At 48.1% G+C, this 23,745-nt stretch overlaps 1 protein-coding gene across 2 annotated transcripts in view; it reads left to right on the top strand.

The window, feature by feature from the left end:
• CORO2A (coronin 2A) overlaps positions 1 to 23,745 on the top strand; it is a 68,528-nt gene that overhangs the window by 15,844 nt on the left and 28,939 nt on the right. For both annotated transcript variants that reach the window (XM_054502321.2, XM_063649749.1), the window contains one exon: positions 19,446 to 19,646. In XM_054502321.2, coding sequence (XP_054358296.1) covers positions 19,446 to 19,646 — 201 coding nt within the window. The remainder of the gene's footprint in view (positions 1 to 19,445; positions 19,647 to 23,745) is intronic.

Raw genomic sequence — 23,745 nt, 5'->3', positions numbered from 1 at the left:
TGGCATGCTGACTCCATTTCCTCTTTCTGTACCCCACGATCTCTTGGGGTCTGGCTAGTGCTGTTGTTCTGAGATGTGACATCTGGGATCCTTTTGGGGACCTGCTCTACTGAGGAGTTCTCAGCCCCCATCTTCAGAGTTCGAGTATAATCCGGAAGATGGGGACAGCTTGGAGCATATGGGCAACCAAAATGGAGAGGACATGGGAAACCGAGTCACACAAGAAACTCCCCACCCCCCAGTGGAGCCATCCCAGGGACTTGAGTTAAGAGGTCTTCAATCTCTGGAAGGCTGTCATGGGGCAGAAGCAAGGGATGTGGCTGGCGGGGCTCCAGGAACAGATAGGGCAGTGGGGAAAATTGTAGATTTCTGTTCAGTAGATGCGAGGAAGTCCACTGGTTGAGCACATCTTCCCCCAGCAGGGGTGAGCTCCCCATCGCTAGACTGGTGCGAGCCAAAACCATCAGACTCTTCACATGGGGTGCTGGGGAAAAAAGGGCAGAATTCTGGGGTATTGTATTTGGTGCTTGCCCCTAGATGTAATATCATTTGGGAGAGAGTTAGTGGATCTGGCTAAAAATTGAAGTATTAGAGCTTTAGATTCTAAATCAACACTCATGGGTTGATAAGGGGCACAAGGCTTTCTCTGCTTTCATTCGGTTCAGAGGGTTTTGGTGCCTCCCAGCACAGGTGACACCCCTCACCCCTCCCCTGAATGTTTAGATCTTTAGATATTGGTGCTTTGAGGAAAAATAAAGGACCATGAACACTTTGTGCTTCTAGTTTAATCTGTAAGCCCTGTTCAAAGCCCATATTCATTTTTATTAAATGTTCATTTCAATCCATGAATACAGGTAAACAGTTTAGGACAGTACCTGGCTCACAGTGAGTACTCAATAAAGGTTACCATTATTTACTTATTTTGAGTTTAGTTATTTAACAAATACTTACTTTGAGTTTATCATGTGCCAGGCTGGGTTCTAAGTGCTTGACAGATATTAACTCATTTATTGTTATCATCCCTATTTTACGGATGAGAAAACCCGAGGCCAAGAGAGGTAGATAACCGGCCCAATGTCTCCCAGCTGGTGTGTGGCAGGGCTGATGTCTGAGCCCGGCAGGCGGGTTCCCGACCATGTCAGTAGCCACTGCGCTGCTGCCTCTCGATGCGATTGTGTCGTGTAATAAATAAACCAGCCCCTCTGCATCCATTCTCCCTCAGAGCCTCCCTACAGCCTCCGGAGGGTGACAGGCAGGGATGCCCATGCCCATTTAATGGGTTGAGACACTGGAGCCCAGAGAGGGGCTTTCACAACATCACACAGCAAAAGGGGGCAGAGCCTACTGGAGCCGGGTCACTGGCCTTGGAATATCTGTGTGCCCTCCCTGCACAGAGCAGGGCTCCCTGCTGAAGCCCAGTGGGAGTTGGTGCTAATTAGGGGGTCCCTGGTCCCTCAAGGGGTCCTTCCTTCACCAGGAGGAGGGAGGTTGGTGGGAAGAGCCACGACTCTGCCAGGGGCCTGGGGAAATATCGTCCAGGCATGTCCTGAAGCAGGGAGGCTACCGGTGTCTAGGGAAATAGCAAGGCCTCCCCACCCTACCGAGCCCCTCTGCTGGGGCCCTGGCAGAGATGGCCCTGAATAGCCAGGAGTAAAAGGGGAAGCAGACAGGGAGGGCCATCCCGCACCCCACCCCCTGCTTTTGAAGTCACATCAGGGACCAACTCTAAGGTCAAGGATCAGGAAGGGCTAAAAGAAGTAGGAGCTCTGTAGAAATCAACATGGAAGCAGAGATGTAGCTGCCAGGGAGTTCAGGAAAGCTGTGGGCTGATACCTAGGTGCTGTTATTTCTCTTTTCTTTATTTTTTTTTAATGATGGTGATATATACATAGCAAAGTTTACCATTTTAACCATTTTTAATTATACAATTCCGTGGCATGACGTACATTCCCATTGTGCAGCCATCTGTATTAGTCCACTCTCACACTGCTATAATAACATACCTGAGACTGGGTAATTTATAAAGGAAAGAGGTTTAATTGACTCACAGTTCTACATGGCTGGGGAGCCCCTGGAAACTTACAATCATGACGGAAGGTGAAGGGGAAGCTGGCACCTTCTTCACAGGGCTGCAGGAGAGAGATAACTAGCAGGGGAAACTGCCTCTTTTCAACCATCAGATCTCATGAGAACTCCCTTAGTAACACAAGAACAGCCTGGGGAAAACCGCCCCCGTGATCCAATCACCTCTCACCAGGCCCCTCCCTCCACACGTGGGGATTACAATTCAAGATGAGATTTGGGTGGGGACACAGAGCCAAACCATATCACCATCACTGCCAAGATTTTTACATTTTGATTTCACAGTAGCCTACTCTATTCTTTAATGTTTTTGTTTACATGTATCAATGAAGAGCTTATGTTCAGACTGAAATATATTTGACAAAACAGGAACATACATGTAGGAGACTAACACCTGGCTGGGCCCTTGCCAAGCACTGCTCTGAGGCATTTTATATGAATGAACATCTCCTCTGTAAGGTAGGTGCTATCATGGACCCCAGCTTACAGCTTAGGAAACTGAGGCACAGAGAGATTTAGGAAAGCTACTCAAATGCTTGCCTTGGCCCACTGGTTGCTGCCATTTATTGAGAACTTTACCATGGGCCAGGGCTACACGCTCTTTGTTTTGTTTTGTTTTGTTTTGTTTTTGGCGGGGGGGTGGGTGGGGGAACAGAGTTTCACTCTCGTTGCCCAGGCTGGAGTGCAATGGCGCAATCTCAGCTCACAGCAACCTCCACCTCCCAGGTTCAAGCGATTCTCCTGCCTCAGCCTCCCGAGTAGCTGGGGTTACAGGCATGTGCCATCACGTCAAGCTAATTTTGTATTTTTAGTAAAGACAGGGTTTCTCCATGTTGGTCAGGCTAGTCTCGAACTCCCGATCTCAGGTGATCTGCCCGCCTCAGCCTCCCAAAGTGCTGAGATTACAGGCGTGAGCCACCACACCCGGACCAAGGGCTACATACTCTTAAGCTCCTTGCTCATCTCACAGCAACCTGACGTTGTGGTACCGAGCCTTAGAGAAGGGAAGTGAGTCTGGATTTGGATCCAGGTTTCTCTGACTCTGAAGCCCGTATCTTAAGCACGTGTACTGGGCTGCGAAGCTGTTATGGGACAGCAGACGCAATAGGTGGATTTTGTTCCGGCTGTGGAGCACCATGAGAAGGAGGATGAGGAGGACTGGGATGCCCGGTTCTGGAGTGCTGGCCTCAGAGCATGCAATTTATATATTGAGAAGAAGACTTAAGAAAGCAAGCCAAGGAGCAGAGCCGCAGTGGCCACCGAGTTGGGGGATGGTTGAGTGCTCATGGAGCCCTTGGAGTTTGGACAGGAGTTCCTGCTGCTTATTAATCACGTAACTTCAGAAAACTGACGCCGCTGCTCTGCAGAGTGCCCTGGCCACACTCACGAAGTGGAGATAATCCTCCGCACCCCCAGGTGGTTGTGAGGGGTAAACTGAGCGATAGTTGTGAATCATAGAGCTGGGCTGTAAAGCAGCGATTCTCAAGGAGTGGCCCCTGGGCCAGCGGCTTCCTAGTCAAACTTGGCGGAGGTGCAGACTCCCAGCTCTCACCCATGCTGCCGAATCAGAAACTCTAGGGTGGGGCCCAACAATCGGGGTTTGTTTGTTTGTTTTTTGTAGAGACAGAATCACTGTGTTGCCCAGGCTAGTCTGGAACTCCTGGCCCTAAGCGATCCTCCCACCTCGGCCTCCTAAAGTGCTGGGTTACAAGTGTGAGCCACCACCTGGGTTTGTTTTTTTCTAGCCCTCCAGGTGACTCTGAGCACCCTCAGATGCTCTGCTGTGACACAGCAGGCAAACACATGTAAATGCGATGCTGTCACCTGTCCTCACAGCCAGCCTTGCGGGCAGAAGTGCCTCTCCTACAGGGGCACTGACATCTTTGCTGCACTCTTTTCATCCTCATAAACCCAGGCTGCTGGCACTTGAAATTTGAGAAGGGCAATCAGTCTGGCCTCCTGCCTTCCTGGCCTGCAGGCCCAGCCTGAACAAACAATTTAGGTGGAGCTCCTGGAGGCTGGAGGCAGAGAGGAGGTACCTCGCCATCCTCTCCTGCCAGCTGTTGCAGACTCTGCCTGGGGAACTGATTAAGGGTGAGCAGAGGCGTTTATCTCCATGTTAACAAGCAGGTGAGAGAGTAGCGGAAAAGAACTTCCCATCCACTTCCCACTGTGGGGTCGAGCTTGGAAGTGGGGCGTGGGGTCGAGCTCAGAAGTGGGGTGTGGGGCTGAGCTTGGAAGTGGGGCGTGGGGTCGAGCTCAGAAGTGGGGTGTGGGGCTGAGCTTGGAAGTGGGGCGTGGGGTCGAGCTCAGAAGTGGGGTGTGGGGCTGAGCTTGGAAGTGGGGCGTGGGGTCGAGCTCAGAAGTGGGGTGTGGGGCTGAGCTTGGAAGTGGGGCGTGGGGTCGAGCTCAGAAGTGGGGTGTGGGGCTGAGCTTGGAAGTGGGGCGTGGAGTCGAGCTCAGAAATGGGGTGTGGGACTGAGCTCAGAAGTGGGGCGTGGGGCTGAGCTCGGAAGTGGGGTGTGGGGCTTTCAGCATCTGCAGGAGCAGCCAGGCCCTCAGTCGTATCTGGGGACTCTTGTCCCAGGGCAGTCACACCCTTTTCCTCCCGAGTCCAAGCACGGATGGCCTCAGAATTCTCCCCCTCCTCCTCATGGGGTTCCGCAACCCCTCCAGCCCACTGGAGCTGGACATGAAATGAAACCCAATTATTTCTTCCTTAGATAACCAGCCCAAAGTTGAGGAAAGAAATCGTTTCCCAGGCTCAATGTCCTAATTTCCTAATTGCAGGGGTTAAGTCTACTTCGGCTCTGACCATGTCACACCCCCAGTTACAAACTTTGATGCCTCCCCACTGTCTCAGGTGCCACCTCCTCAGCACTGCACCCCCAGCACCTCTCCCAGCGGCAGCCCCATTGCTGGCCTGCAGTTGCTCAGGCCCAGCCTCCCCACCCCCGCGCTGCAAGCTCCTGCCTCCATCTCCGAACACCACAGACAGGCATGACCTAGCACAGCGCCTTCCACCCCATGCCTCCCCTTCCCTCCTCTGCTGGGCTTGCTCTACTTAGCCTTGAAGGCTCAGCTCAGTTGTATCCTCCCGGGGGCCCTCCCTGACTCCCCAGATTTCCATCTCCCTGCTGCAACTTGCAGCGCTGGCTTTAGCCCTGATGACCCTGAATTGAGCTTGCTGGTTACGTGGGGGCCTCCCCCATCCTCTGAGCTCCCCCATAAGTGACGCTGTCTGGGTCTGCCCATGCATCTCCCCTACAGTGCCCAGCATGGCATCAGGCTCAGAGTGGGCACCGATGATGTTGGCTGAACTGACTCTGGGCCCCAGGTCCCTGAGGCAGGCAGAGTGAGGGCTGATTTGTGGGTCCATGCTGAGAATAGAATGCAGGACCCCTGGTTGGATGCCCACCCCAGGACCAGAGTTACAGAGCTTCAGCCCTGCCTCGGGCTGACTGTGGGACCCTAAGCAAGGCGCGCTTCCTCTCTGAGCCTCAGTGTCCCTCTCTGTCCAAAGACAGGTCCGAAAGCTCTGTGCCAGAAAGTGGACAGTGAGCAGAAAGTGGAGCTACCAGATTTTCAGCCTCCTGGAGGTGTCTTAGAAAATCCCCAGTGACCCTTGTCACTCGAAACTCCCAGATAAGGAGATTGTGGGGCAATAAACCTGTGTGGAGTTTTGGTCAGAGCTTGATTTGGGGGATTAACCAGAAAGAAGCTCTGCTCTGTCTCCGGAAGGTCCAGGCAGGACAAGACATTCTCAGGACAGCTGACGGCTGGACAGCTCTGTCGCCCTTGTGGTCCTGTGTGTGTCTGGCATGTGTGGGCTGCAGCGCCCTCCACAGACCATCCTAACAGGTGGGCAGGGCAGGGCTGTTACTATTTTATGGATAGAAACACAGAAAGCGGGAGAGGGGACAAGATTTGCCCAAGGTCATGGAGCGAATTGGTGTCAGAATTAGGATTCTCAGCCAGGCTCGGTGGCTCACGCCTGTAATCTCAGCACTTTGGGAGTCCCAGGTGGGCGGATACCTGAGGTCAGGAGTTAAAGATCAGCTTGGCCAACATGGTGAAGCCCCTTTGCTCTACTAAAAATACAAAAATTAGCCAGGTGTGGTGGTGCACACCTGTAATCCCAGCTACTTGGGAGGCTGAGGCAGGAGAATCACTTGAACCCCGGAGGCAGAGGTTGCAATGAGCCGAGATCACGCCATTGCACTCCAGCTTGGGTGACAGAGTGAGACTCTGTTTCAAAAAAACAACAACAACAATAAAAGAATTAGGATTCTCCAGCCTGACCAACACACCTGCTATGACAGTGATGGGCCCAGCCCCTTGGCTCCTAGCGCCCCAAGGAGGGGTTCAAAAGAAGCTGCTGGTGTGAGTGAAAGCTCAAGCCAGGAGTCAGGTTGGCCTCCCCCTGGGTACCCACAGGGCTGTAGGTGGGCACAGCAGAAGGGGAGAACCATCTAGGGTTGACAGTCCTATGGGTGTGTTGGTGGGGGAGGAAGGAAGAGAAGGAAAAAACACAGTGGACAGGAAAGGAGGAGAGAAGGGGCGCTTCCATGAGCTGAGCTCCTACTTTGTGCCAGACACATGCAAGGTCTTTTACATACATTATCTCATTTAATCTTCTAGATTCTATGAGAAAAATATGAGGATACTCTAATGCTACGACACAGAGACAAGTAGGGGTCCAGAGCTTGAACTTGGTGCCTTCTTTTTCCCTGCCTTTGGCTACCTCCCCAAATGTCAGGATGGGACCACATGGGATGGAGAGACTGCTCAGTCTGAGAGCTGGGGAGGCTCCCTGGAGGTGGTTCTGTTGGAGCTGGGCCAGGAAGGTGGGGTGACAGGAAGGGGCATTCTAAGAGCCCTGCTAAGAGCCACCCAGCTATTTACCTGAGCTGGCTTAGTTCTAGGCAGAGGGAAGGGGCGTGAGCAAAGACGGATTATCTGGGAAAATGATGCTTCTTTATTTTCTTTTTGCTTCTCCCCTTCTCTTTTGAAAACCATGATGATTTGACGGGAGAGCAGACAGACCAGTTTGTCTCAGAGAACAGGTCTGTGGAGATGAGAAGGAGGTCAAAGACTCAGGGGGAATGTAGGGACCTCAAAACCCAAGTCCAGCAGAGGACTTTATCCTGAGGACAGAGGGGACCCGGGGTGTGTTTTAAGAGAAAGTGCAGGGCCAGAGTTGGGGGTGGAATATTCGAGGCCTGAGTCCCCAAGAGAGAAGGCTGCTCAGGCCTTGGCATGGCCTGGGAGAGGGGTAGAGAGCAGGTGGGGGCCGTGGGGGCAGGGCTGGGGAGGAGACAGGGCAGGAGGAGGTGGCGGGGCAGGAGGAGGTGGCCCGCCCAGGGACGGTGGCTCTGGGCAGTGTCAGATGTGGGGAGGAGGCACTCCCTCAGGCCTAATCTCATCAGGAAGAAAGAGGCCTTGTCTTGGTTTGCTCTCTGACTCAATCTGTACTTCCTGTGGGCCTGCAGAGATGCATCTGTGCTGGACCAGAAGGATGGGCGGCGCGGGGGTGGGGAAGGCGGAGACCTGAGGACGGGACTGTTTGCATTTGCCGGCTGCAGACCGCTTCTGCCTCACTGGTGATGGTCAAGCCCCAAAGGAGGGTCCCCGGATGGCTGCGCTCTGCTTCCCTGCCTGGGCTGTGCTGATGGAGAAAAAGCAAAGGGCTTCTTCCCCCGCCCCTCCACCCCGTCCCAGGTCCCTCAGCACTAGGGCAGGGTGGAGCCTTCTGGCCTCCACCCAGGAGAGCCCAGCCTGGAGAGATGCACAAATGCACTCTCTTGGATTCTTTTTGATAGTAGGAATTGTCAGCTAGCCTTCTGCATGTGTGTGTCTGTTTCCCCATCATCATGGTTTGCGCCAGGGTTTGGAACTCTCACGAGCCACTTGGCCCCTGGCAGGCTGCTTTATGCTTTCTGGTTTGGGATTTTTACTTAGATACCCAAAATGCTGGCCTCCCAGCATATACCTGTTGTGTGTTAAATCACATCTCAGTGTCCTGTACACATTGGGACCACAACAATCTTACTAGCCAACATCTTTTGAACACTAAGTATGCACCAAGCATCACTCTGCATGCTGTGTGTATCACCTTATGTAAGTGTCCAGGAACCCCTGCGAGAGAGTGTGGACCTGTGACTGAACAGCCTGGCTTCAGATTCCAGCCCAGCCACTAACTAGCTATGTGATCTTAGGCAAGTTATATAACTTCTCTGTGCCCTGTTTCCTTATCTTAAAAATGGGGCTATGACAGTACTTGCATGAGGGTTGAGTTAGTATGTGGAACATACTTAACACCTAGTCAGCAATATAGGTGTTAGCTATTATGTGTATTTGTAGTGCCTGATTTTCCTGGTGAGGAAATAGACACATTAAGTAACTTGCCCAGAGTGGCAGGAAATGATAGGGTGGCGCTGTCCATCAGAACTTTGTTCAGAGATGAGCGTGTTCTTTAATTACACTGTTCATTGGGTGTTGCTTATATGGTTTCATCTGTGATTATGAAGCACATGTGGCTTTTGAGCTCTTGAAATGTTGCTAGTGTGACTAAGGAGCTGGATTTTACACTTTATTTAATTTTAACTTTAATTTAGAAGCCTTGTGAGACTAGAGGTTCTGTGTTGGACAGGGCCGTTTAGAGCCAAGATGAGACCCCTGACGGTCAAGCTCCGGGGCCTGGGCCACCTCTGTGCTCTCCTGCTTCTATCTTGCTTAAATCTTTACAGTGGAAATTTAAAGACACATACAAAATTAAAGGGGAGATTCAAATGAATCCTCTTGTACCCTCACCCACTTTCAGTAGCCATCAGCAGCCTGTTTCATCTCTACTCACTCATTCCCTCCTCCTCTGTCCAACAACCCCAAGTTATTTTAAGATAAATTCCAGATGTTATATCATTTCATCTGTGAATATTAGGCATATGTCTCTAAAAGACAAAGACTCTTGTCTAATATAAGCACAGTATTATTACCACACCTAATGACAACAATTCTTTAATACTGTCAGGTGCCCACTCAGCTTTCCTTGATTGCTTCCTAATGCCTTTTTGCAGTTGGTTTGTGTGAATCCGGATCCACACAGGATCCACACATTGCACTTCTTGCTATGCCTTTGATCTCTTAAGTCTCTTCTGAACTGTAATGACCCTTGTCCCTTTTTCCTTGTCATCTTAAAGAAACCAGATCTTTTAAAAAATATATGTGTATTTCATTGTACTAAAATACACATAACATAGTATTTGCCATCTAAATCATTCTTAAGTGTACAGTTCAGTGGTATTAAGTACGCTCATACTGTCATGCAGCCATCACCACCATCCATCTCCAGAACTCTTTATCTTGCAAAACTGAAACTCTATATCCATTAAACAATAACTTTTCATTCCTCCCTACCCTCAGCCCCGGGCAGCCACCATTGTACTTTCTGTCCCTGTGATTTTGCCTACTCTAAGTAACTCATATAAGTGGAATCACGCGCTGTCTTTTTGTAACTGGCTTATTTCACTTAGCATAATGCCCTCAAAGTTCATCCATGTTATAGCATGTCTCAGGATTTTCTTCCTTTTTCTTTTCTTTCTTTTTTTTTTTTTTTTTGAGACAGGATCTTGCTCTATCACCCAGACTGGAGTACAGTGGTGTAATCACAGCTTACTGCAGCCTCTAACTCCTGAGCTCAAGTGATCCCCCCATCTTGACCTCCCGAGTAGCTGGGACTACAGGTGTGTGCCAGCATGCCCAGCAAATTTTTTTTTTTAATTTCTAGTAGAAATGACGTCTTGCTGTGTCACCCAGGCTGGTCTTGAACTCCTGAACCCAAGCGATCCACCTCATCCTCCCAAAGTAGAATTTTCTTCCTTTTGAAGGTTGAATATTATTCCATGGTTTGAATATACCACATTTTACTGATCCGTTCATCTGTGAACAGACACTTGGGTTGATTCCACATTTAAGCTATTGTGAATAATGCTGCTATGAACATGAGTGTGCAAATGTCTCTTCCAGACCCTGCTTTCATTTCTTTAAGGGTGTATATTCCAGAAGTGGAGTTGCTGAATCATATGATCATTCTATTTTTAAATTTTCGGTGAACTGCTGTACTATTTTTCATAGCAACTGAACCATTTTACATTCCTACCAACAGTGCACTAAATCAGATTGTTTCAAATCAAATTGTTTGCTTGCTTGTTGTTGAGTTGTCAGAGTTCTTTATATATTCTCAACATTAACACCTTATCATATGGATTTGCAAATATTTTCTCTCATTCCATATGTTGCCTTTTCACTCTTGCTAGTATCCTTAAATACACACAAGTTTTTAATTTCCATGAATACAATTTGTCTATTTTTTTTCTTTTGTTGCCTGTTCCTGGTGTTATAACCAAGGAATCATTGCCAAGCCCAATGTTGTGAAGATTTTGCTCTTCGTTTTCTCCTAAGGTTTTTTATAGTTTAGCTCTTCTGTTTAGGTCTTTGTTGCATTTTGAGTTAATGTTAGAAACCAGAAAACTTAGCATGTAGGATGTCCTGTGTTTTTTTCCTGATTGCATCCGTGTGACTGTTAACATGTTTCTCCATACTCTGTGTGCATAGTTACATACAAAGACTCGGTCAACATTGGGTTTCATTTTTTGGCAAGGCCACTTTATAAGTAGTGTTTCCTGTTGCTTCATGTTAGCAGCACATAATGTCTGGTTATCTCTTTTAGTGATCCTAAGATTGGGCAGTGGGTTCAGGTATTGCCAACCCATCCATTACACCACTGAGTCTCAAACTTGAACCTGGGGGGCTGGTTAAAGCAGAGTGGTGAGTCCCACCCCCAGAATGCCTGATTCAGTAGGTCTGGGGAAGGAGGCTTGAGAATTTGCAACTAAAAAGTTCCCTAGTGATATGGTTAATGGGGGACTACACTTTGAGAACTACTGCATCACGTCCATTATGTGCTTCTGTTATCCTTGCTCCTAACATGCACTGGAATCACATGCACTGGAAGCTTAAGCAGTGCTGGCATCTGGGTCCCCCACCAAGTAATCTGATTTAAGTGATTCTAATGTGCAAAGTTGCAAGCCACTGCCCTGCATGTTAGCAATCCCTCAAGGTCACACCATCTCATCTCTTTCTGCTCTTGGTCATTTCCCTGAGAGGTATGAACATGTGGAGAGCAGTGACTGAATTATTCATCTCTGACCCCTCCGAGCCCTGCTGCTGACATGGCTTGGAGCAGAATAAGCACCAAGTCAATATCGGATGAAGATTGGAGATTGAATGAAATCCTCTTCACCTCTCTTTATAAAGCTTCCTGGATTATTCTGCTTTGAAATTTCTGTTCTCTGGTTCGGTATGTTGGGCTCTTTAAGAAATGGATTCTAGAGCCTCCTCTCTTGCAGGCAACTTGACAAAGTCAGGGCTACCAGGGATTTACAATAGAATTGTTACCTGTAAGCCAGGCACAGTGGCTCATGCCTGTAATCCCAGCACTTTGAGAGGCTGAGGTGTGAGGATCGCCTGAGGCCAGGTGTTCAAGACCAGCCTGGCAACAGAGCAAAACCCTGTTTTTACAAAAAAATTAGCCAAGCATGGTGGTACATGCTTGTTCTTAGCTATTCAGGAGGCTGAAGTCAGAGGATTGCGCAAGCCCAGGAGGTTGAGGCTGCAGAGAGCTCTGATCACGCCTCTGCGCTCCAGCCTGGGCAGCAAAGTGAGGCCCTATCTCAAAAAAAAAGAATTGTTATACATAGACCTTGGTGGTGGTGATAGTGATGGGAGAGTGACCAACTTATCCCTGTTTGCCTAAGTAAGACTTCCCCTAGTTCAGCACTATAAGTCCTGCCTCCCTGGAACCCCTCCACAATCCGAGGCAAACCAAGACAGTTAGTTGCCCTACTTCTGTGGAGAGCGGCAAGGACCCTTTTTGCTTTGAAGGAAGGAGGAAAAATTACCCTGTGGGGTGAGACTCTTAGGTCCTAGCACCCTGGATCCCACTGTATCACTTCAGACCTTGTTGCTGGCCAGTGCAAGGCAAAAGTTAAGACACGTTGTGCCAAGAGGTGGTGGTTTAAACCAGGGCCTGGCCTCAGATTCACAGAGCCAGTTGTGAATAAAATCCTTACAGAGGAGAAGTAGCTGGGCCTTGTATTTTTTTCTTCCTGCCTGCTGAGAAAGGAAGGTGCTGTGGGAAATGGTTACCCAGAGGCCTAGGTTGGCAGCAGGGTGGCCTTACCCTCCATGGGCTTTGACTTCAGAGCCAGATATCCCACTCGCAAAGGGGGGATCAGAGACCCCATAAGGATTCCGGATGACTGAAAAGAGCTTTCCCAGCAAGTATAGGGCCAAGGCCAGGATCAACATAAACTATGATGGATAATAGTGGGTCAGGGATTGGAGTCCAGGTGAGGGACCCACCCATGATGAGACGTGTATTGTGTGAATTCTCAGCCTTTGTAGAGCACCTTCACATAGAGCGTTCTTTATCTTGATTAACAGTAACCTCTTTTCGGTTTTTGAAATAACTGGGTAACTTGTGGTTCTAATCTTCCCTAACCGTGGCTGTGACATAAGTGTGGTGGTTCAGACCCTGTAACCAGGCACTTACAGGTGGCAGCTCACTGTGCCCACAAGTCAAATTTTAAGAGAGAGAAAAGATAAAACTTCAAATATCATATGTGAAACCACAAATTTACGAAGGGGCACTGGTAGCCAGCAATGCCTACCCATCCTGTTAAAAGACCAAATCAGGTCATTTCATTCTTTCCTTAAAGCCACAAGCAGCACAATTAATGAATAATCTATTATAATGGTTTGCACCACACCCAGTTTGGGTTCAGTTTCAGCCACCCTGCAGCTAACCCTTGTCCTGCAATGAGTTTAGGGCTGGGTAAGGAAGAGGGGCCTTTGGAACAGGCAGGAAACTCTCTCTGTCTCTTTCTCTCTCTGTCTCTCTCTCTCTCTCTCTCTCTCGGGGCCTTTGGAACAGGCAGGAAACTCTCTCTGTCTCTTTCTCTCTCTGTCTGTCTCTCTGTCTCTCTCTCTCTCTCTCTCTCTCGGGGCCTTTGGAACAGGCAGGAAACTCTCTGTCTCTTTATCTCTCTGTGTCTCTCTCTGTCTCTCTCTCTCTCGTGGCCTTTGGAACAGGCAGGAAACTCTCTCTGTCTCTTTCTCTCTCTCTCTCTCTCTCTCACACACACACACACACACACACACACACGCACACACCCGCATGTATGTCAAGAAAGGAGCATATTGCATAGCAGGAAGAGGGGTCTCTCAATTAGTCCTCGGACTACTTCCCACCTGCACTGCTCATCATAACATGACTTTAGTCTAGTCACTTCCCTTGCACCCCAGTTTTCCCATCATCAAATGGGGAAAATAATCCCCACCTACCTTGCAGGAGAGTTGTGAGCCACTCTCAGGTGTTAAGAAATAAACTCAAGGCCAGGCACAATGGCTCAAGCCTGTAATCTCAGCACTTTGGGAGGCCAAGGTAGGCGGATCACCTGAGGTCAGGAGTTTGTGACCAGCCTGGGCAACTTGGCAAAACCCTGTCTCTACTAAAAATACAAAAATTAGTGGGGCACAGTGGCATGCGCCTGTAATCCCAGCTACTCTGGAGGCTGAGGCAGGAGAATCGCTTGAACCCGGGAGGCAGAGGTTGCAGTGAGCCGAGATAGCACCACTGCACACTCCAGCCTGGGCAACAGAGCTCCGTCTCAAAGAAAAAAAAAAAGAAATAAACTCAGTGCGATGCAAAACCCAGAGATGACTAAATCCTTTTTGGGAGTGGGGAATTCACATGCCCCGGAGCCTGATCCCATGGCATCAGGCCCACCAAGCCTGCATGGGATCGCAGCAGCAGAGTGGATGCCACCTCCCGCCTTGTGCCCCAGCAGGCTGTCCCAGAGTGCCACACCTGAGAATGCCTGCTGTGGCTTTGATGTGGGCCCAGCCAGATGGAATGGGGCAGGATAAGACGAATGGCCTGGGATAGACTTGGCTCAAATCGGCTGTTCTGGCCCAGCCTGTGGGCGAAGGGCCCACTACAGTACTCACTTGTGGGCAAGTGCCTGCTTGTAGGGAAAATGAAACTCCTGTTCTCTGAATTGCTGAGTCACTAAAGTCATGCATGCACTGATACACGCATGCGCTCATGCATGTGTCTATACACAGCCTCAGTTAAACATCCAAAGGGATGCACACGTTCTTGCACACCCACAAAACGACACAGGCGCTCATGAACTTCCTGATGAATGCAGTTCTTGTGCACACACAGTACGCACACAGGCCAGCATGCATGCACAAGCTTCACCCATGCATATGCACATACACTTCCATACCACATACAAAGGGAGAGGTAGCTGGCCTTGCTAGCGGCTGCCCCACCCCCTACTTGTGTAATTTCCCTTCATGACAGCAGGTCTGGAAGAATCTTAGCAGTGCAAATTAGAGTTACAGTGGGGAGAGGATTGGGGGGCGGACAGAAGGGCACTGATGTTCACGCTCCTTTACTGTCAGCTGGCTTCATCCGTGGGGAAGTGGGGAGCCTTTCCAGAGGGGTCTATCTAGCTTCCTGGGCCTCATTTTCCTTCTCTGTAGAGTGGGAGTGATCATGATCATGACAGTTCCTCTTAGGGACAGAGGTGAGATCCAGGGCTGTGATGGGTCTGAAAGAGCTATTGTCATCATGGGTATTGTCTGTGAGGACCTGGAGCTGCAGGCTCAAAAGCTACAGGCTTGAGACAGCTGAGTGCAGCCCCCAGGCCTGCTGTTCACTAGCTGTGTGACCTGGTTACTGGCCTCAACACCTACATCTGAACGGGGGAGCAAGGTAGCACCCACTTGCTCTATTCATGCATGGAAAGCATTTGGAATGGCACCTGGCAGCTTGTAAGCACTCAAAAACCATGACTTCTTATTGCCACAGAGGTGACTGTGAGCTCCAGGGTAGGTGTTGCCCAGGCCTCTCACGGCCTCCTCACTCCTCCTGGATGGGGAGTGGCTCTCAGGAGTTGGGCCAGACCCCAGGTACCCCCTACAGGTGCACAGACAGGCTGTGGAGGGAGACAGCTCAGAGGGTCCGGAAGGGGTCAGGGCTGTTGTTAATGTAAGGTCATGGCAATTTCAGCGACTACCCCAGGCCCGCCACATGCACTCAGGCACCACATTTGGTTGATCCCACCTCCTTGGTATTTCAGTAACATCCTCTCCCCGCCATCCCACCCACTTCACTGCCCTACTTCAGCCCAGGTGACCATTGTCTCTTACCTGCTCTAACCTTTCCTCTGCTCAGTAATCAGAGGAAAATCTGAAAATTAAATCCGGTCCTCTATCTCCCCTGCTTTATTTATTAGAATTATTATTAATTATTTTTGAGACAGAATATCACTCTGTTCCCTAAGATGAAGTGCAGTGGTGCGATCTTGGCTCACTGCAACCTCCACCTCCTGGGTTCAAGTGATTCTCCTGCCTCAGCCTCCAGAGTGGCTGAGACTACAGGCAGGTGCCACCACACCCGGCTAATTTTTGTATTTTCAGTAGAGACGGGGTTTCACCATGTTGGCCAGGCTGGTCTCGAACTCCTGACCTCAAGTGATCCACCCGCCTCAGCCTCCCAAAGTGCTGGGATTACAGGTGTGAGCCACCGTGCCCAGCCTCTCCCCTGCCTTAATTTCTCCAGTAGCTCCCCACTGCCCTCAGAGTCCGGGTACCTGAGATGATCTGGGTCCTGCCTCCTTCTCTGTGGCCACACCAAGCACAGGCAGCCACTTGCCATCTCCATGGGCCGGACTTGCATAGGCTATATGAGTCAGGATGAGTCGCTGTCCTCCATGACAAATAACCCCTTATCTCGTGGTTCACTCTACAAGTGTATTTCTCTGTTGCACTGTATGTCAGTAGAAGAAAGTGCTCTGCTACGCATGGTTCCTGAGGGACCAACTACCTTATAGATTCACCATCTGAAACATGCACCCTTCTCATCCCTTCAGCCAAGGACAAGAGTCCTAGAGGGTCACAGGCAGGTCTCATGTGCTTTGGGCTGGAAGTGACACACATCACTGCCTCCCATGATCCACTGGCTAATGGGTCATAGGAGGCAGTGATGTGTGCTATGGCTGCCTGACTGGAAGGGGCCTGGACATGAGGGGAGCAATGGGACGTCTGGTGATCATCACCAGCTGCCACAGACAGGTGCACTCGCACCACCCCCAGCAGTTGCTCAAGGTGAGGCAGGCGTGGGGGGGCCTGGAGCGGAGCCTGCTGATTTGCTCCTTGCTTTCCCACCCGAGCCCAGGCCCAAGGTGGCTCCTCCACTGCCACCAAGTTGCCAAGACCCTAGGGAGGTCATTTGTCCTTGTTGTTCCTTTCCAAGCAGACCCCCAGTACCCATTTCTCTCAAAACTCACTATAGAGAAAAGATGTGCTGCTCCTTAGCAACTTGTGGCTTTTATCTTATAGACACCAAATAAATCCCTTTCTGATTCTGTTTTCCTTATTGAATTGGCCACTAGGAAGCTCAGACCCAAATCTGAGTTCTACCTCCTCTGTGTGGTGGACCTGGCAGCACACCTAGCTTAACTCCTCCCGCATTTCAGGTGATCTCTTTTTACCTGCATTTTCCTTGTGTCCCCATTTTTTCTCTTGTAGCTTTTTCATTTCCTTCTATCTTGTGTTCTATTTTTGTGAGTCTTCTTAAATCCTTTCTGGAATCACATGGGCATTAATTAGTCAGTCCGTCCCTACATTCTGTGCAGCTTCCCGTAGCTCTGGCAAATGCAGCCGGGGTTTAGGGCAAAGCTCCTGAAAGGAGAGTTGGAATTTCTGAGCTTTACGGGATACACAAGCCCCTGCAAGATTGACATGCTACCTGGTGCTTCTAAAGGGCTTGCCCCAGGGGTCAGGAAGGTTGACGTGGTACCTGGTGCTGTCTAAAGGGCTTGCCTCAGAGGTCATGCCCTGATCGCTGTGAGTTGCCTGAGGTTACACAGTGTAATCTCGTTCTGAGGAACTGAGCACAGAGAAGAACCTCATGGGTCAGCCGTGTGGGCTGGGTGAGCACCTTCTTTGTCTTGACCAGTGTAGGCCCAGCCAAACCTGCCTTCCCACAAATGGGGAAGGTGGGGGCCCAAGGGGGATAGACACTGTGCTAGACACTCCTGGAGCAGAGCCTTCTCTGAGGAAGCTCCAAGCCAGCAGAGAAAATGAGAACTGACCCTGAACCCCAAATCAGGGTAGACAGTGTCAAGGGCTAAAGGCAAGGGGAGAGGTGGCTGTCAGGGAACAGAGGAGAGCAAGATCTCTGCTACTTGGGATATCAAGGAGGACTCTCTGGAAGAAGTGGCTTGGGAGCTAGGGAAGGGGCAGATTTGGATTTGTGGAGATGGGAACGGGAGGTGGGGGCATGGGAATGGCAAGCCAAGCAGCAGGAGAGGGAAGGGCGAAGAGCCAGAGGGCTGGAGATGCAAGAGCAGGTGCTGGGGAAGCTGGAAGGTGCCGTTTAGATGAGCTAGAAGAAAAGAATCTTGGAATATGGAATGAGACCCAGCCAGAGGCCTTGAATGCCAAGCCAAAGGATCTGGCCTTGATCCTGTACGGCAGCAATGAATGGGCAGCATCAGAGGGTGATGTGAGGCCAGGGGCAGTGGCTCACGCTTTTAATCCCAACCTTTGAGAGGCAGCTACAGGAGAATTGCTTGAGATCAGGAGGTTGAGACCAGCCTGGGCAACATGGCAAGAAAAAAAATTTTTTTAATTAGCCAGGTATGGTGGCATGTACCTGTAGTCCTAGCTACTTGGGAGGCTGAGGCAGGAGGATCCTTGAGGTCAGGAGTTTGAGGCTACAGCGAGCTATGATCACACCACTGCACTCCAGCATGGGTGACAGAGCAAGGTCCTTCCTCAAAAATAATAATAAATAAACGGTGATATGAGGTGGGGATGAGGTGGTGAGGGCTTGGTATTCAGAACGGTCCCTCTGGCCAAGAGGAGGCCCCCTGGTATTATTGGTATGGGTTTGGCCATGAAAGAGGCCTAGACCCTCTCACAGGCCACTCGTGATCTGGCTCTCCTTGCCCCTCTGGCTTGTATTCTCTTCATTCACATTACCCAATATACATGGTGTGTGTGTGTACGTGTGTGCGTGTGTGTGTGTGTGTGTCTGTGTGTTTTCTTCTTTTTAATTTCTCTTTGATAATCTTATTAAACCACATGTGGTTCCCCCAAACTGTTCTATCTGCCTAAGACACCTTCCCCCAGCTCTCCCTCATCCTGCCTACACGACCAACTCCTACTCATCCTCCAAGTCACAGCTTAGTTGTCACTTCCTCTGAGAAGCCCTCCCTGACTGTCATGTGCGAATCTCTGTTCTTACCCATAGTGCAGTCAGTCCCAGTGGCCCAGACTCTCCTAGTAGCCTCACCCAGAGGACACTTCACTCCTGTAAAGGCTGGGCTCAGGCCTACTGTTTCCAAACTCCCTGGTACCTGGCACAGGGCCTAGACACACAGTGATGCTCAGTAAATACTGAGTGAACAATATAAGGCTGAACGAGGAGCAAAGCAAGCTGAAGATGACTAGATGATACTAGTGGCTGTGATTGCCACTGTTGTATCACAGCCACTGTTGTATCTGCCATGCACCAAGGGGTCTAAATACACCATCTAACTTAATCCTTATGACAAGGCTATGAGACAGATACTTTTTTCAATCTCTCTCTCTTTCATTTTTTTTTTAGAGACAGGGTCTTGCTGTGTTGCCCAGGCTAGTTTTGAACTCCTGGGCTCAATCAGTCCTCCTGCCTTGGCCTCCCAAAATGCTGGGATTACAGGCATGAGCTGCCATGCCTAGCTGAGACAGATACTTTTGTTACCTCATTTTACAGATGGAGAAACCGAGACTCCAGAGGTTAAGTCACTTGCCATCCAGCTGATAAGAGACAGAGCTGGGATTGAAACCCAGGCAGGCTGGCTCCAGAGAGCACATTGTTACCTACTTAGTTGGGCTGAGCGTGCTGGGCTGTCTGGTGAGATGGCAGATGGGGGTCAATGTGGTGGATTCTCTCTATGGTTCTTCTGCCATTTTATATTCACACTCAAAGGGATGAAAAGCCTTAACACATCAGCAAGCAGGTCAGTGATAGCTATACTTCGTCCCGTCTTGTCTCACCAGGTCTATAGAAATAACTGTAATTAGTCTTTTCACTTGGTCGCCCTTCACAGTGCATCACTGTCCACGTTGAACTGACCACTGTCCTGCTCGTACCCTCTTATGTACTCTTAAGATGAGAGCTCCATGTGTCCCATGATCAGGGCAGTGAGCCTCATACCCTTTGTCCCATTTGTCTCCTGCAGATGTCATGGCACCCCCAGTACCGGAGCTCAAAGTTCCGTCATGTCTTTGGCAAACCAGCCAGCAAGGAGAACTGCTACGACTCCGTGCCTATCACCCGCAGCGTTCACGACAACCACTTCTGTGCCGTGAACCCCCACTTCATTGCAGTTGTGACTGAGTGTGCTGGTGGAGGGGCCTTCCTCGTCATCCCCCTGCACCAGGTAAGGACACCTCCAGGCCCAAATAGCTCTCTGGAGGCAGGGCAGGACAGAGGGAAAGTGGAAAGAGCCTGGGTTTCTAGAAAGTCCTAGCCCTGCCCATTACTAGCTGTGTGACCTTGAGTAAGTCATTTCATCTCTTTGAGCCTTGGTTTCCTCACTGGGAAAAATACACCTGTCCTGAATTTTAGCCTCTAGCAGTTGGCCTAGTTACTCCTAGCAACTCTCCTCTTCTCTGCAAAATAATTCTGTGAATTAATTTCCTCCTGAATAAAATATAATTTTTTAGTGCTTTACTGGGATTACAGGAAATTGGGAAAGTCTCCAAAGCCACCTTCCCCACCAAAAAAAGGGAAACAAACATTGAGTCAAAACTAGCTAGGAGAGGCAAACAGTAAGCAAGCAGGAAGAACAGGCTTGTCCTGAGGGCAAGTGTTGCTAGCATAGGTTGGACCATATAAAATTGTGGATATTCAACTGGTTTGGACCCCAAAAAAGCAACAGTTTCACATAGATCAACCTAATAGCAGGTCCATTCAGGATGCCAACCCTGAGTCTCTACCTTAAGGCAGAACACCTGAAGGGGCTAGAGGGATCCCAGGTTAGTAGTGCCACTGGCTCACAGCAGAAACTGACGTGAAGCCTCTCCAGAGGAAAGCATCCACAATGTGGACAGGATCCCCACAGATTAAACATAGGGAAATATGAATTCACAAAGATCACAAAGCATGTACACCACCATGAGTGAGAGTCAGTTGAAACAACAAATAGCAGACTTAGACCCCTAGAGGACTTCAGAAGTTAAAAGATCATACAGATTAGAATCTCATAGAACAGGTTTCCTGAACACAATGCAATTGAGTTAGAAATCAATAACAAAAGATAAATCTTAAATTCCCATTCATTTGGAAACTTAAAAACATATTTCTAAATAATTTATAGGCCATAAACAAAATCAAAATGGAAATTTAAAAATCCTTGGAACTGATAAAATGAAATATATCACAAAACTTACGAGATGTAGGGTAAGTGGGGCTTCAAGGGAAATCTATAGCACTAATGCTTATATTAGAAAAGAAGAAAGGCTAAAAATTAATGACTTAAACATTCCATCTGAGAAGTTAGAGCCAGGTACAGTGGCTCACACCTGTTATCCCAGCACTTTGGAAGGCCAAGGCCAATGCCAGAGGATTACTTGAGCCCAAGAGTTTGAGACCAGCCTGGGCAACATGGTGAAACCCCATCTATACAAAAAATACAAAAATTAGCTGGGCATGGAGGCATTTGCCTGTGGTCCCAGCTACTCTGGAGGCTGAAGTGAGATCACCTGAGCCCAGGGAGGTTGTGAGCCATGATTGCAACACTGTACTCCAGCCTGGGCAACAGAGTGAGACCCTGTCTCAAAAAAAAAAAAAAAAAAGTCAAACAAAGAGTAGCAGAATAAACCCAAAGAAAGTTTGAGGATGGAGATAATAAAAAGCAGAAATCAATGAAAGAGAATATAAGCATACATTAGAGAAGATCAAAAGGGCCAACAGTTTGTTTTTAGAAAAGGGTGATAGGCCCCTGCAGAGACTGGCCAACAATAAAAGAGAAAGGGTACAAAAAGCATCAGGAATGAGAAAAACAATATCACAGCAGAGCTTTGAAATCTAATAAGAACTAATACAGGCAACTGTATGCCAATAAATTTGAGGACATTAACAATATGGGCAAACTCCTTAAAAAATATAACTTGTCAATACTGATTCATGTAGAAATAGAAAGCCTGAATAGTCCTTTAAAGGAATAGTACTTTAAGTACTTTAAAAATTGAACAATAGGCCAGGCGTGGTGGCTCATGCCTTTAATCCCAGCACATTGGGAGGCTGAGGTGGGTGGATCATGAGGTCAGGAGTTCGAGACCAGCCTAACCAACATGGTGAAACCCCATCTCTACTAAAAATACAAAAATTAGCCAGGCACAGTGGTGGGCACCTGTAATCCCAGCTACTCGGGAGGCTGAGGCAGGAGAATCACTTGAATGCAGGAGGCAGAGGTTGCAGTGAACTGAGATCATGCCACTGCACTCTAGCCTGGGTGACAGAGCCAGACTCCATTTCAAAAAAAAAAAAAAAAATTGAGCAATAAATATTTCCCTTAAAGAAAATAGCAAAAGGAAAGGCAAGCTGTAGAGTGGAAAAGGATATAATAAACATGACAAAAGACTCATTTCTTGAATGTATAAAAGGTACCGAAAAATCCACAAAACACTTAACCAACACTTCATAGCAAAGAAAATCCAAATGGCTAATAAGCATTTGAAAAACTACTCAACCTCATTAGTAAACCAGTGCAATACCACTACACATTAGATTGTCAAAAATGTCTAACACTAGTAAATGACAGCAAGTATACAGAGTTGTGTAAACTATCAGACACTTCTGATGGGAGTGTAAACTGGCACACCTGTTTTGGAAAGAAGAAAATGCATACACCTGTGACCCAGAAATACCACCCATAGGTTTATACCACGCAGTGTGCACCACTGGTGCTCTGTGCACCAGAACAGAAGCATGAGAATGTGCATAGTAGCATTGTTCGTATTATTGCAAAACTAGGAAAACCTGTATGTCCAAGAATTTCATAAATAAATTATGGCATATCCATACTAGTGAATATACAAAACCATGAAAAGGAATAAAGTGTAGTTATATACAACAACATGGTTGAGTCAAAAAGATAAAGTTGAGTGAAATAAGCCAAAAAAACTTTAAACTATATCATTTAATTAACCTTAAATTAAAAACAGCTTACACTAAACCATACTTTAACAGTTGCATAATTACATAGTAAAATTTTAAAGAAAAACAAAGAAGAGACTACCATGAAAAACAGAATAGCAGTTACCCCTGGGGGATGGAGAGGGTTACGAATGGAAAGCATCTCATGGGAGACCTCCTATGTGCTAGTAATGGTTCGTGTCTTGGCCTGGGAGGGTAGCAATTATGGGTAATTTATTTTCCAGTAATTTGTTTAGCTGATAATTTTCATTCTTTACACTTTTTGCATGTTTCTTACATTTTACATATATATATATATATGTAAAATATATATATACACAAACACGTAAGAAAGACTCCAGGCCTAGGTGGTTTTACAGGCAAATCCTACGAAACTTTCAAGGAACAGATTCTAATCTTTTACAAACATTTCCACGAATAAAAAAGATGAACAACTTCTTTCCTCATTCTGTGAGGCCACTGCAACCTTGATACCAAAACTAGACAAGGAGGACAGAATAAGAAAGAAAAAAATATTGATCAATCTCACTCATGAAGATGGATGCCAAATTACTAGCAAATTACAGTAAATAACAAAAGATACATTCTGACCAAGTTGGATTTATTCCAGAAACTAAAGGTGATTTAATATTAGTAAATCTATAAAGGTAAATCATATTAGCAAGTGAAAGAGGAAAAACCATATGATCATGTTCATAGATGGAGAAAAAGTGTTTGATAAAGCCTAATACCCAGCCATGAGAAAAACTCAGCAGCAACAAAAAGAAAATTAGCAAATGAAGGATAAGAGAGAATTTCACTGACCTATAGCAAACAGCATTTTAAAACCTTTTTATCTTGAAGCAATTTCAAGCCTACAGAAGATTTGCAAATAAAATTGAACTGATTCCTGATTAACCTTCACCTGGTTTACCGGTTTTAACATTTTGCCTGTGTGTGTGTGTGTGTGTGTGTGTGTGTGTGTGTGTATGTTTGGAAACAGAGAAGTTACAGACACGTAGCCTGGGCAGTATAGCAAGACCCCATCTCTTAAAAAAATTGCTTTTTAGTTAGCTAGGCACAGTGGTACACACTCGTCCCAGCTACACGAGAGGCTGAAGCAGGAGAATTGCTTGAGCCCAGGAATTTGAGGTTGCAGTAGCTATGAAAGCACCACTGCACTCCAGCCTGGGTGACAGAGTAAGACCCCATCTCTTAAAAAAAAAAAAAAGTTATCGGCTGGATGCGCTGGCTCACGCCTGTAATCCCAGCACTTTGGCAGGCCCAGATGGGCAGATCACTTGAAGTCAGGAGTTCGACATCAGCCTGGCCAACATGGT

Source organism: Pongo pygmaeus, chromosome 13 (assembly GCF_028885625.2).
Source record: "Pongo pygmaeus isolate AG05252 chromosome 13, NHGRI_mPonPyg2-v2.0_pri, whole genome shotgun sequence".
Taxonomy (NCBI): domain Eukaryota; kingdom Metazoa; phylum Chordata; class Mammalia; order Primates; family Hominidae; genus Pongo; species Pongo pygmaeus.
The sequence above is the reverse complement of the archived record's forward strand: the minus strand, read 5'-3'. Positions and strand labels throughout refer to the sequence as shown.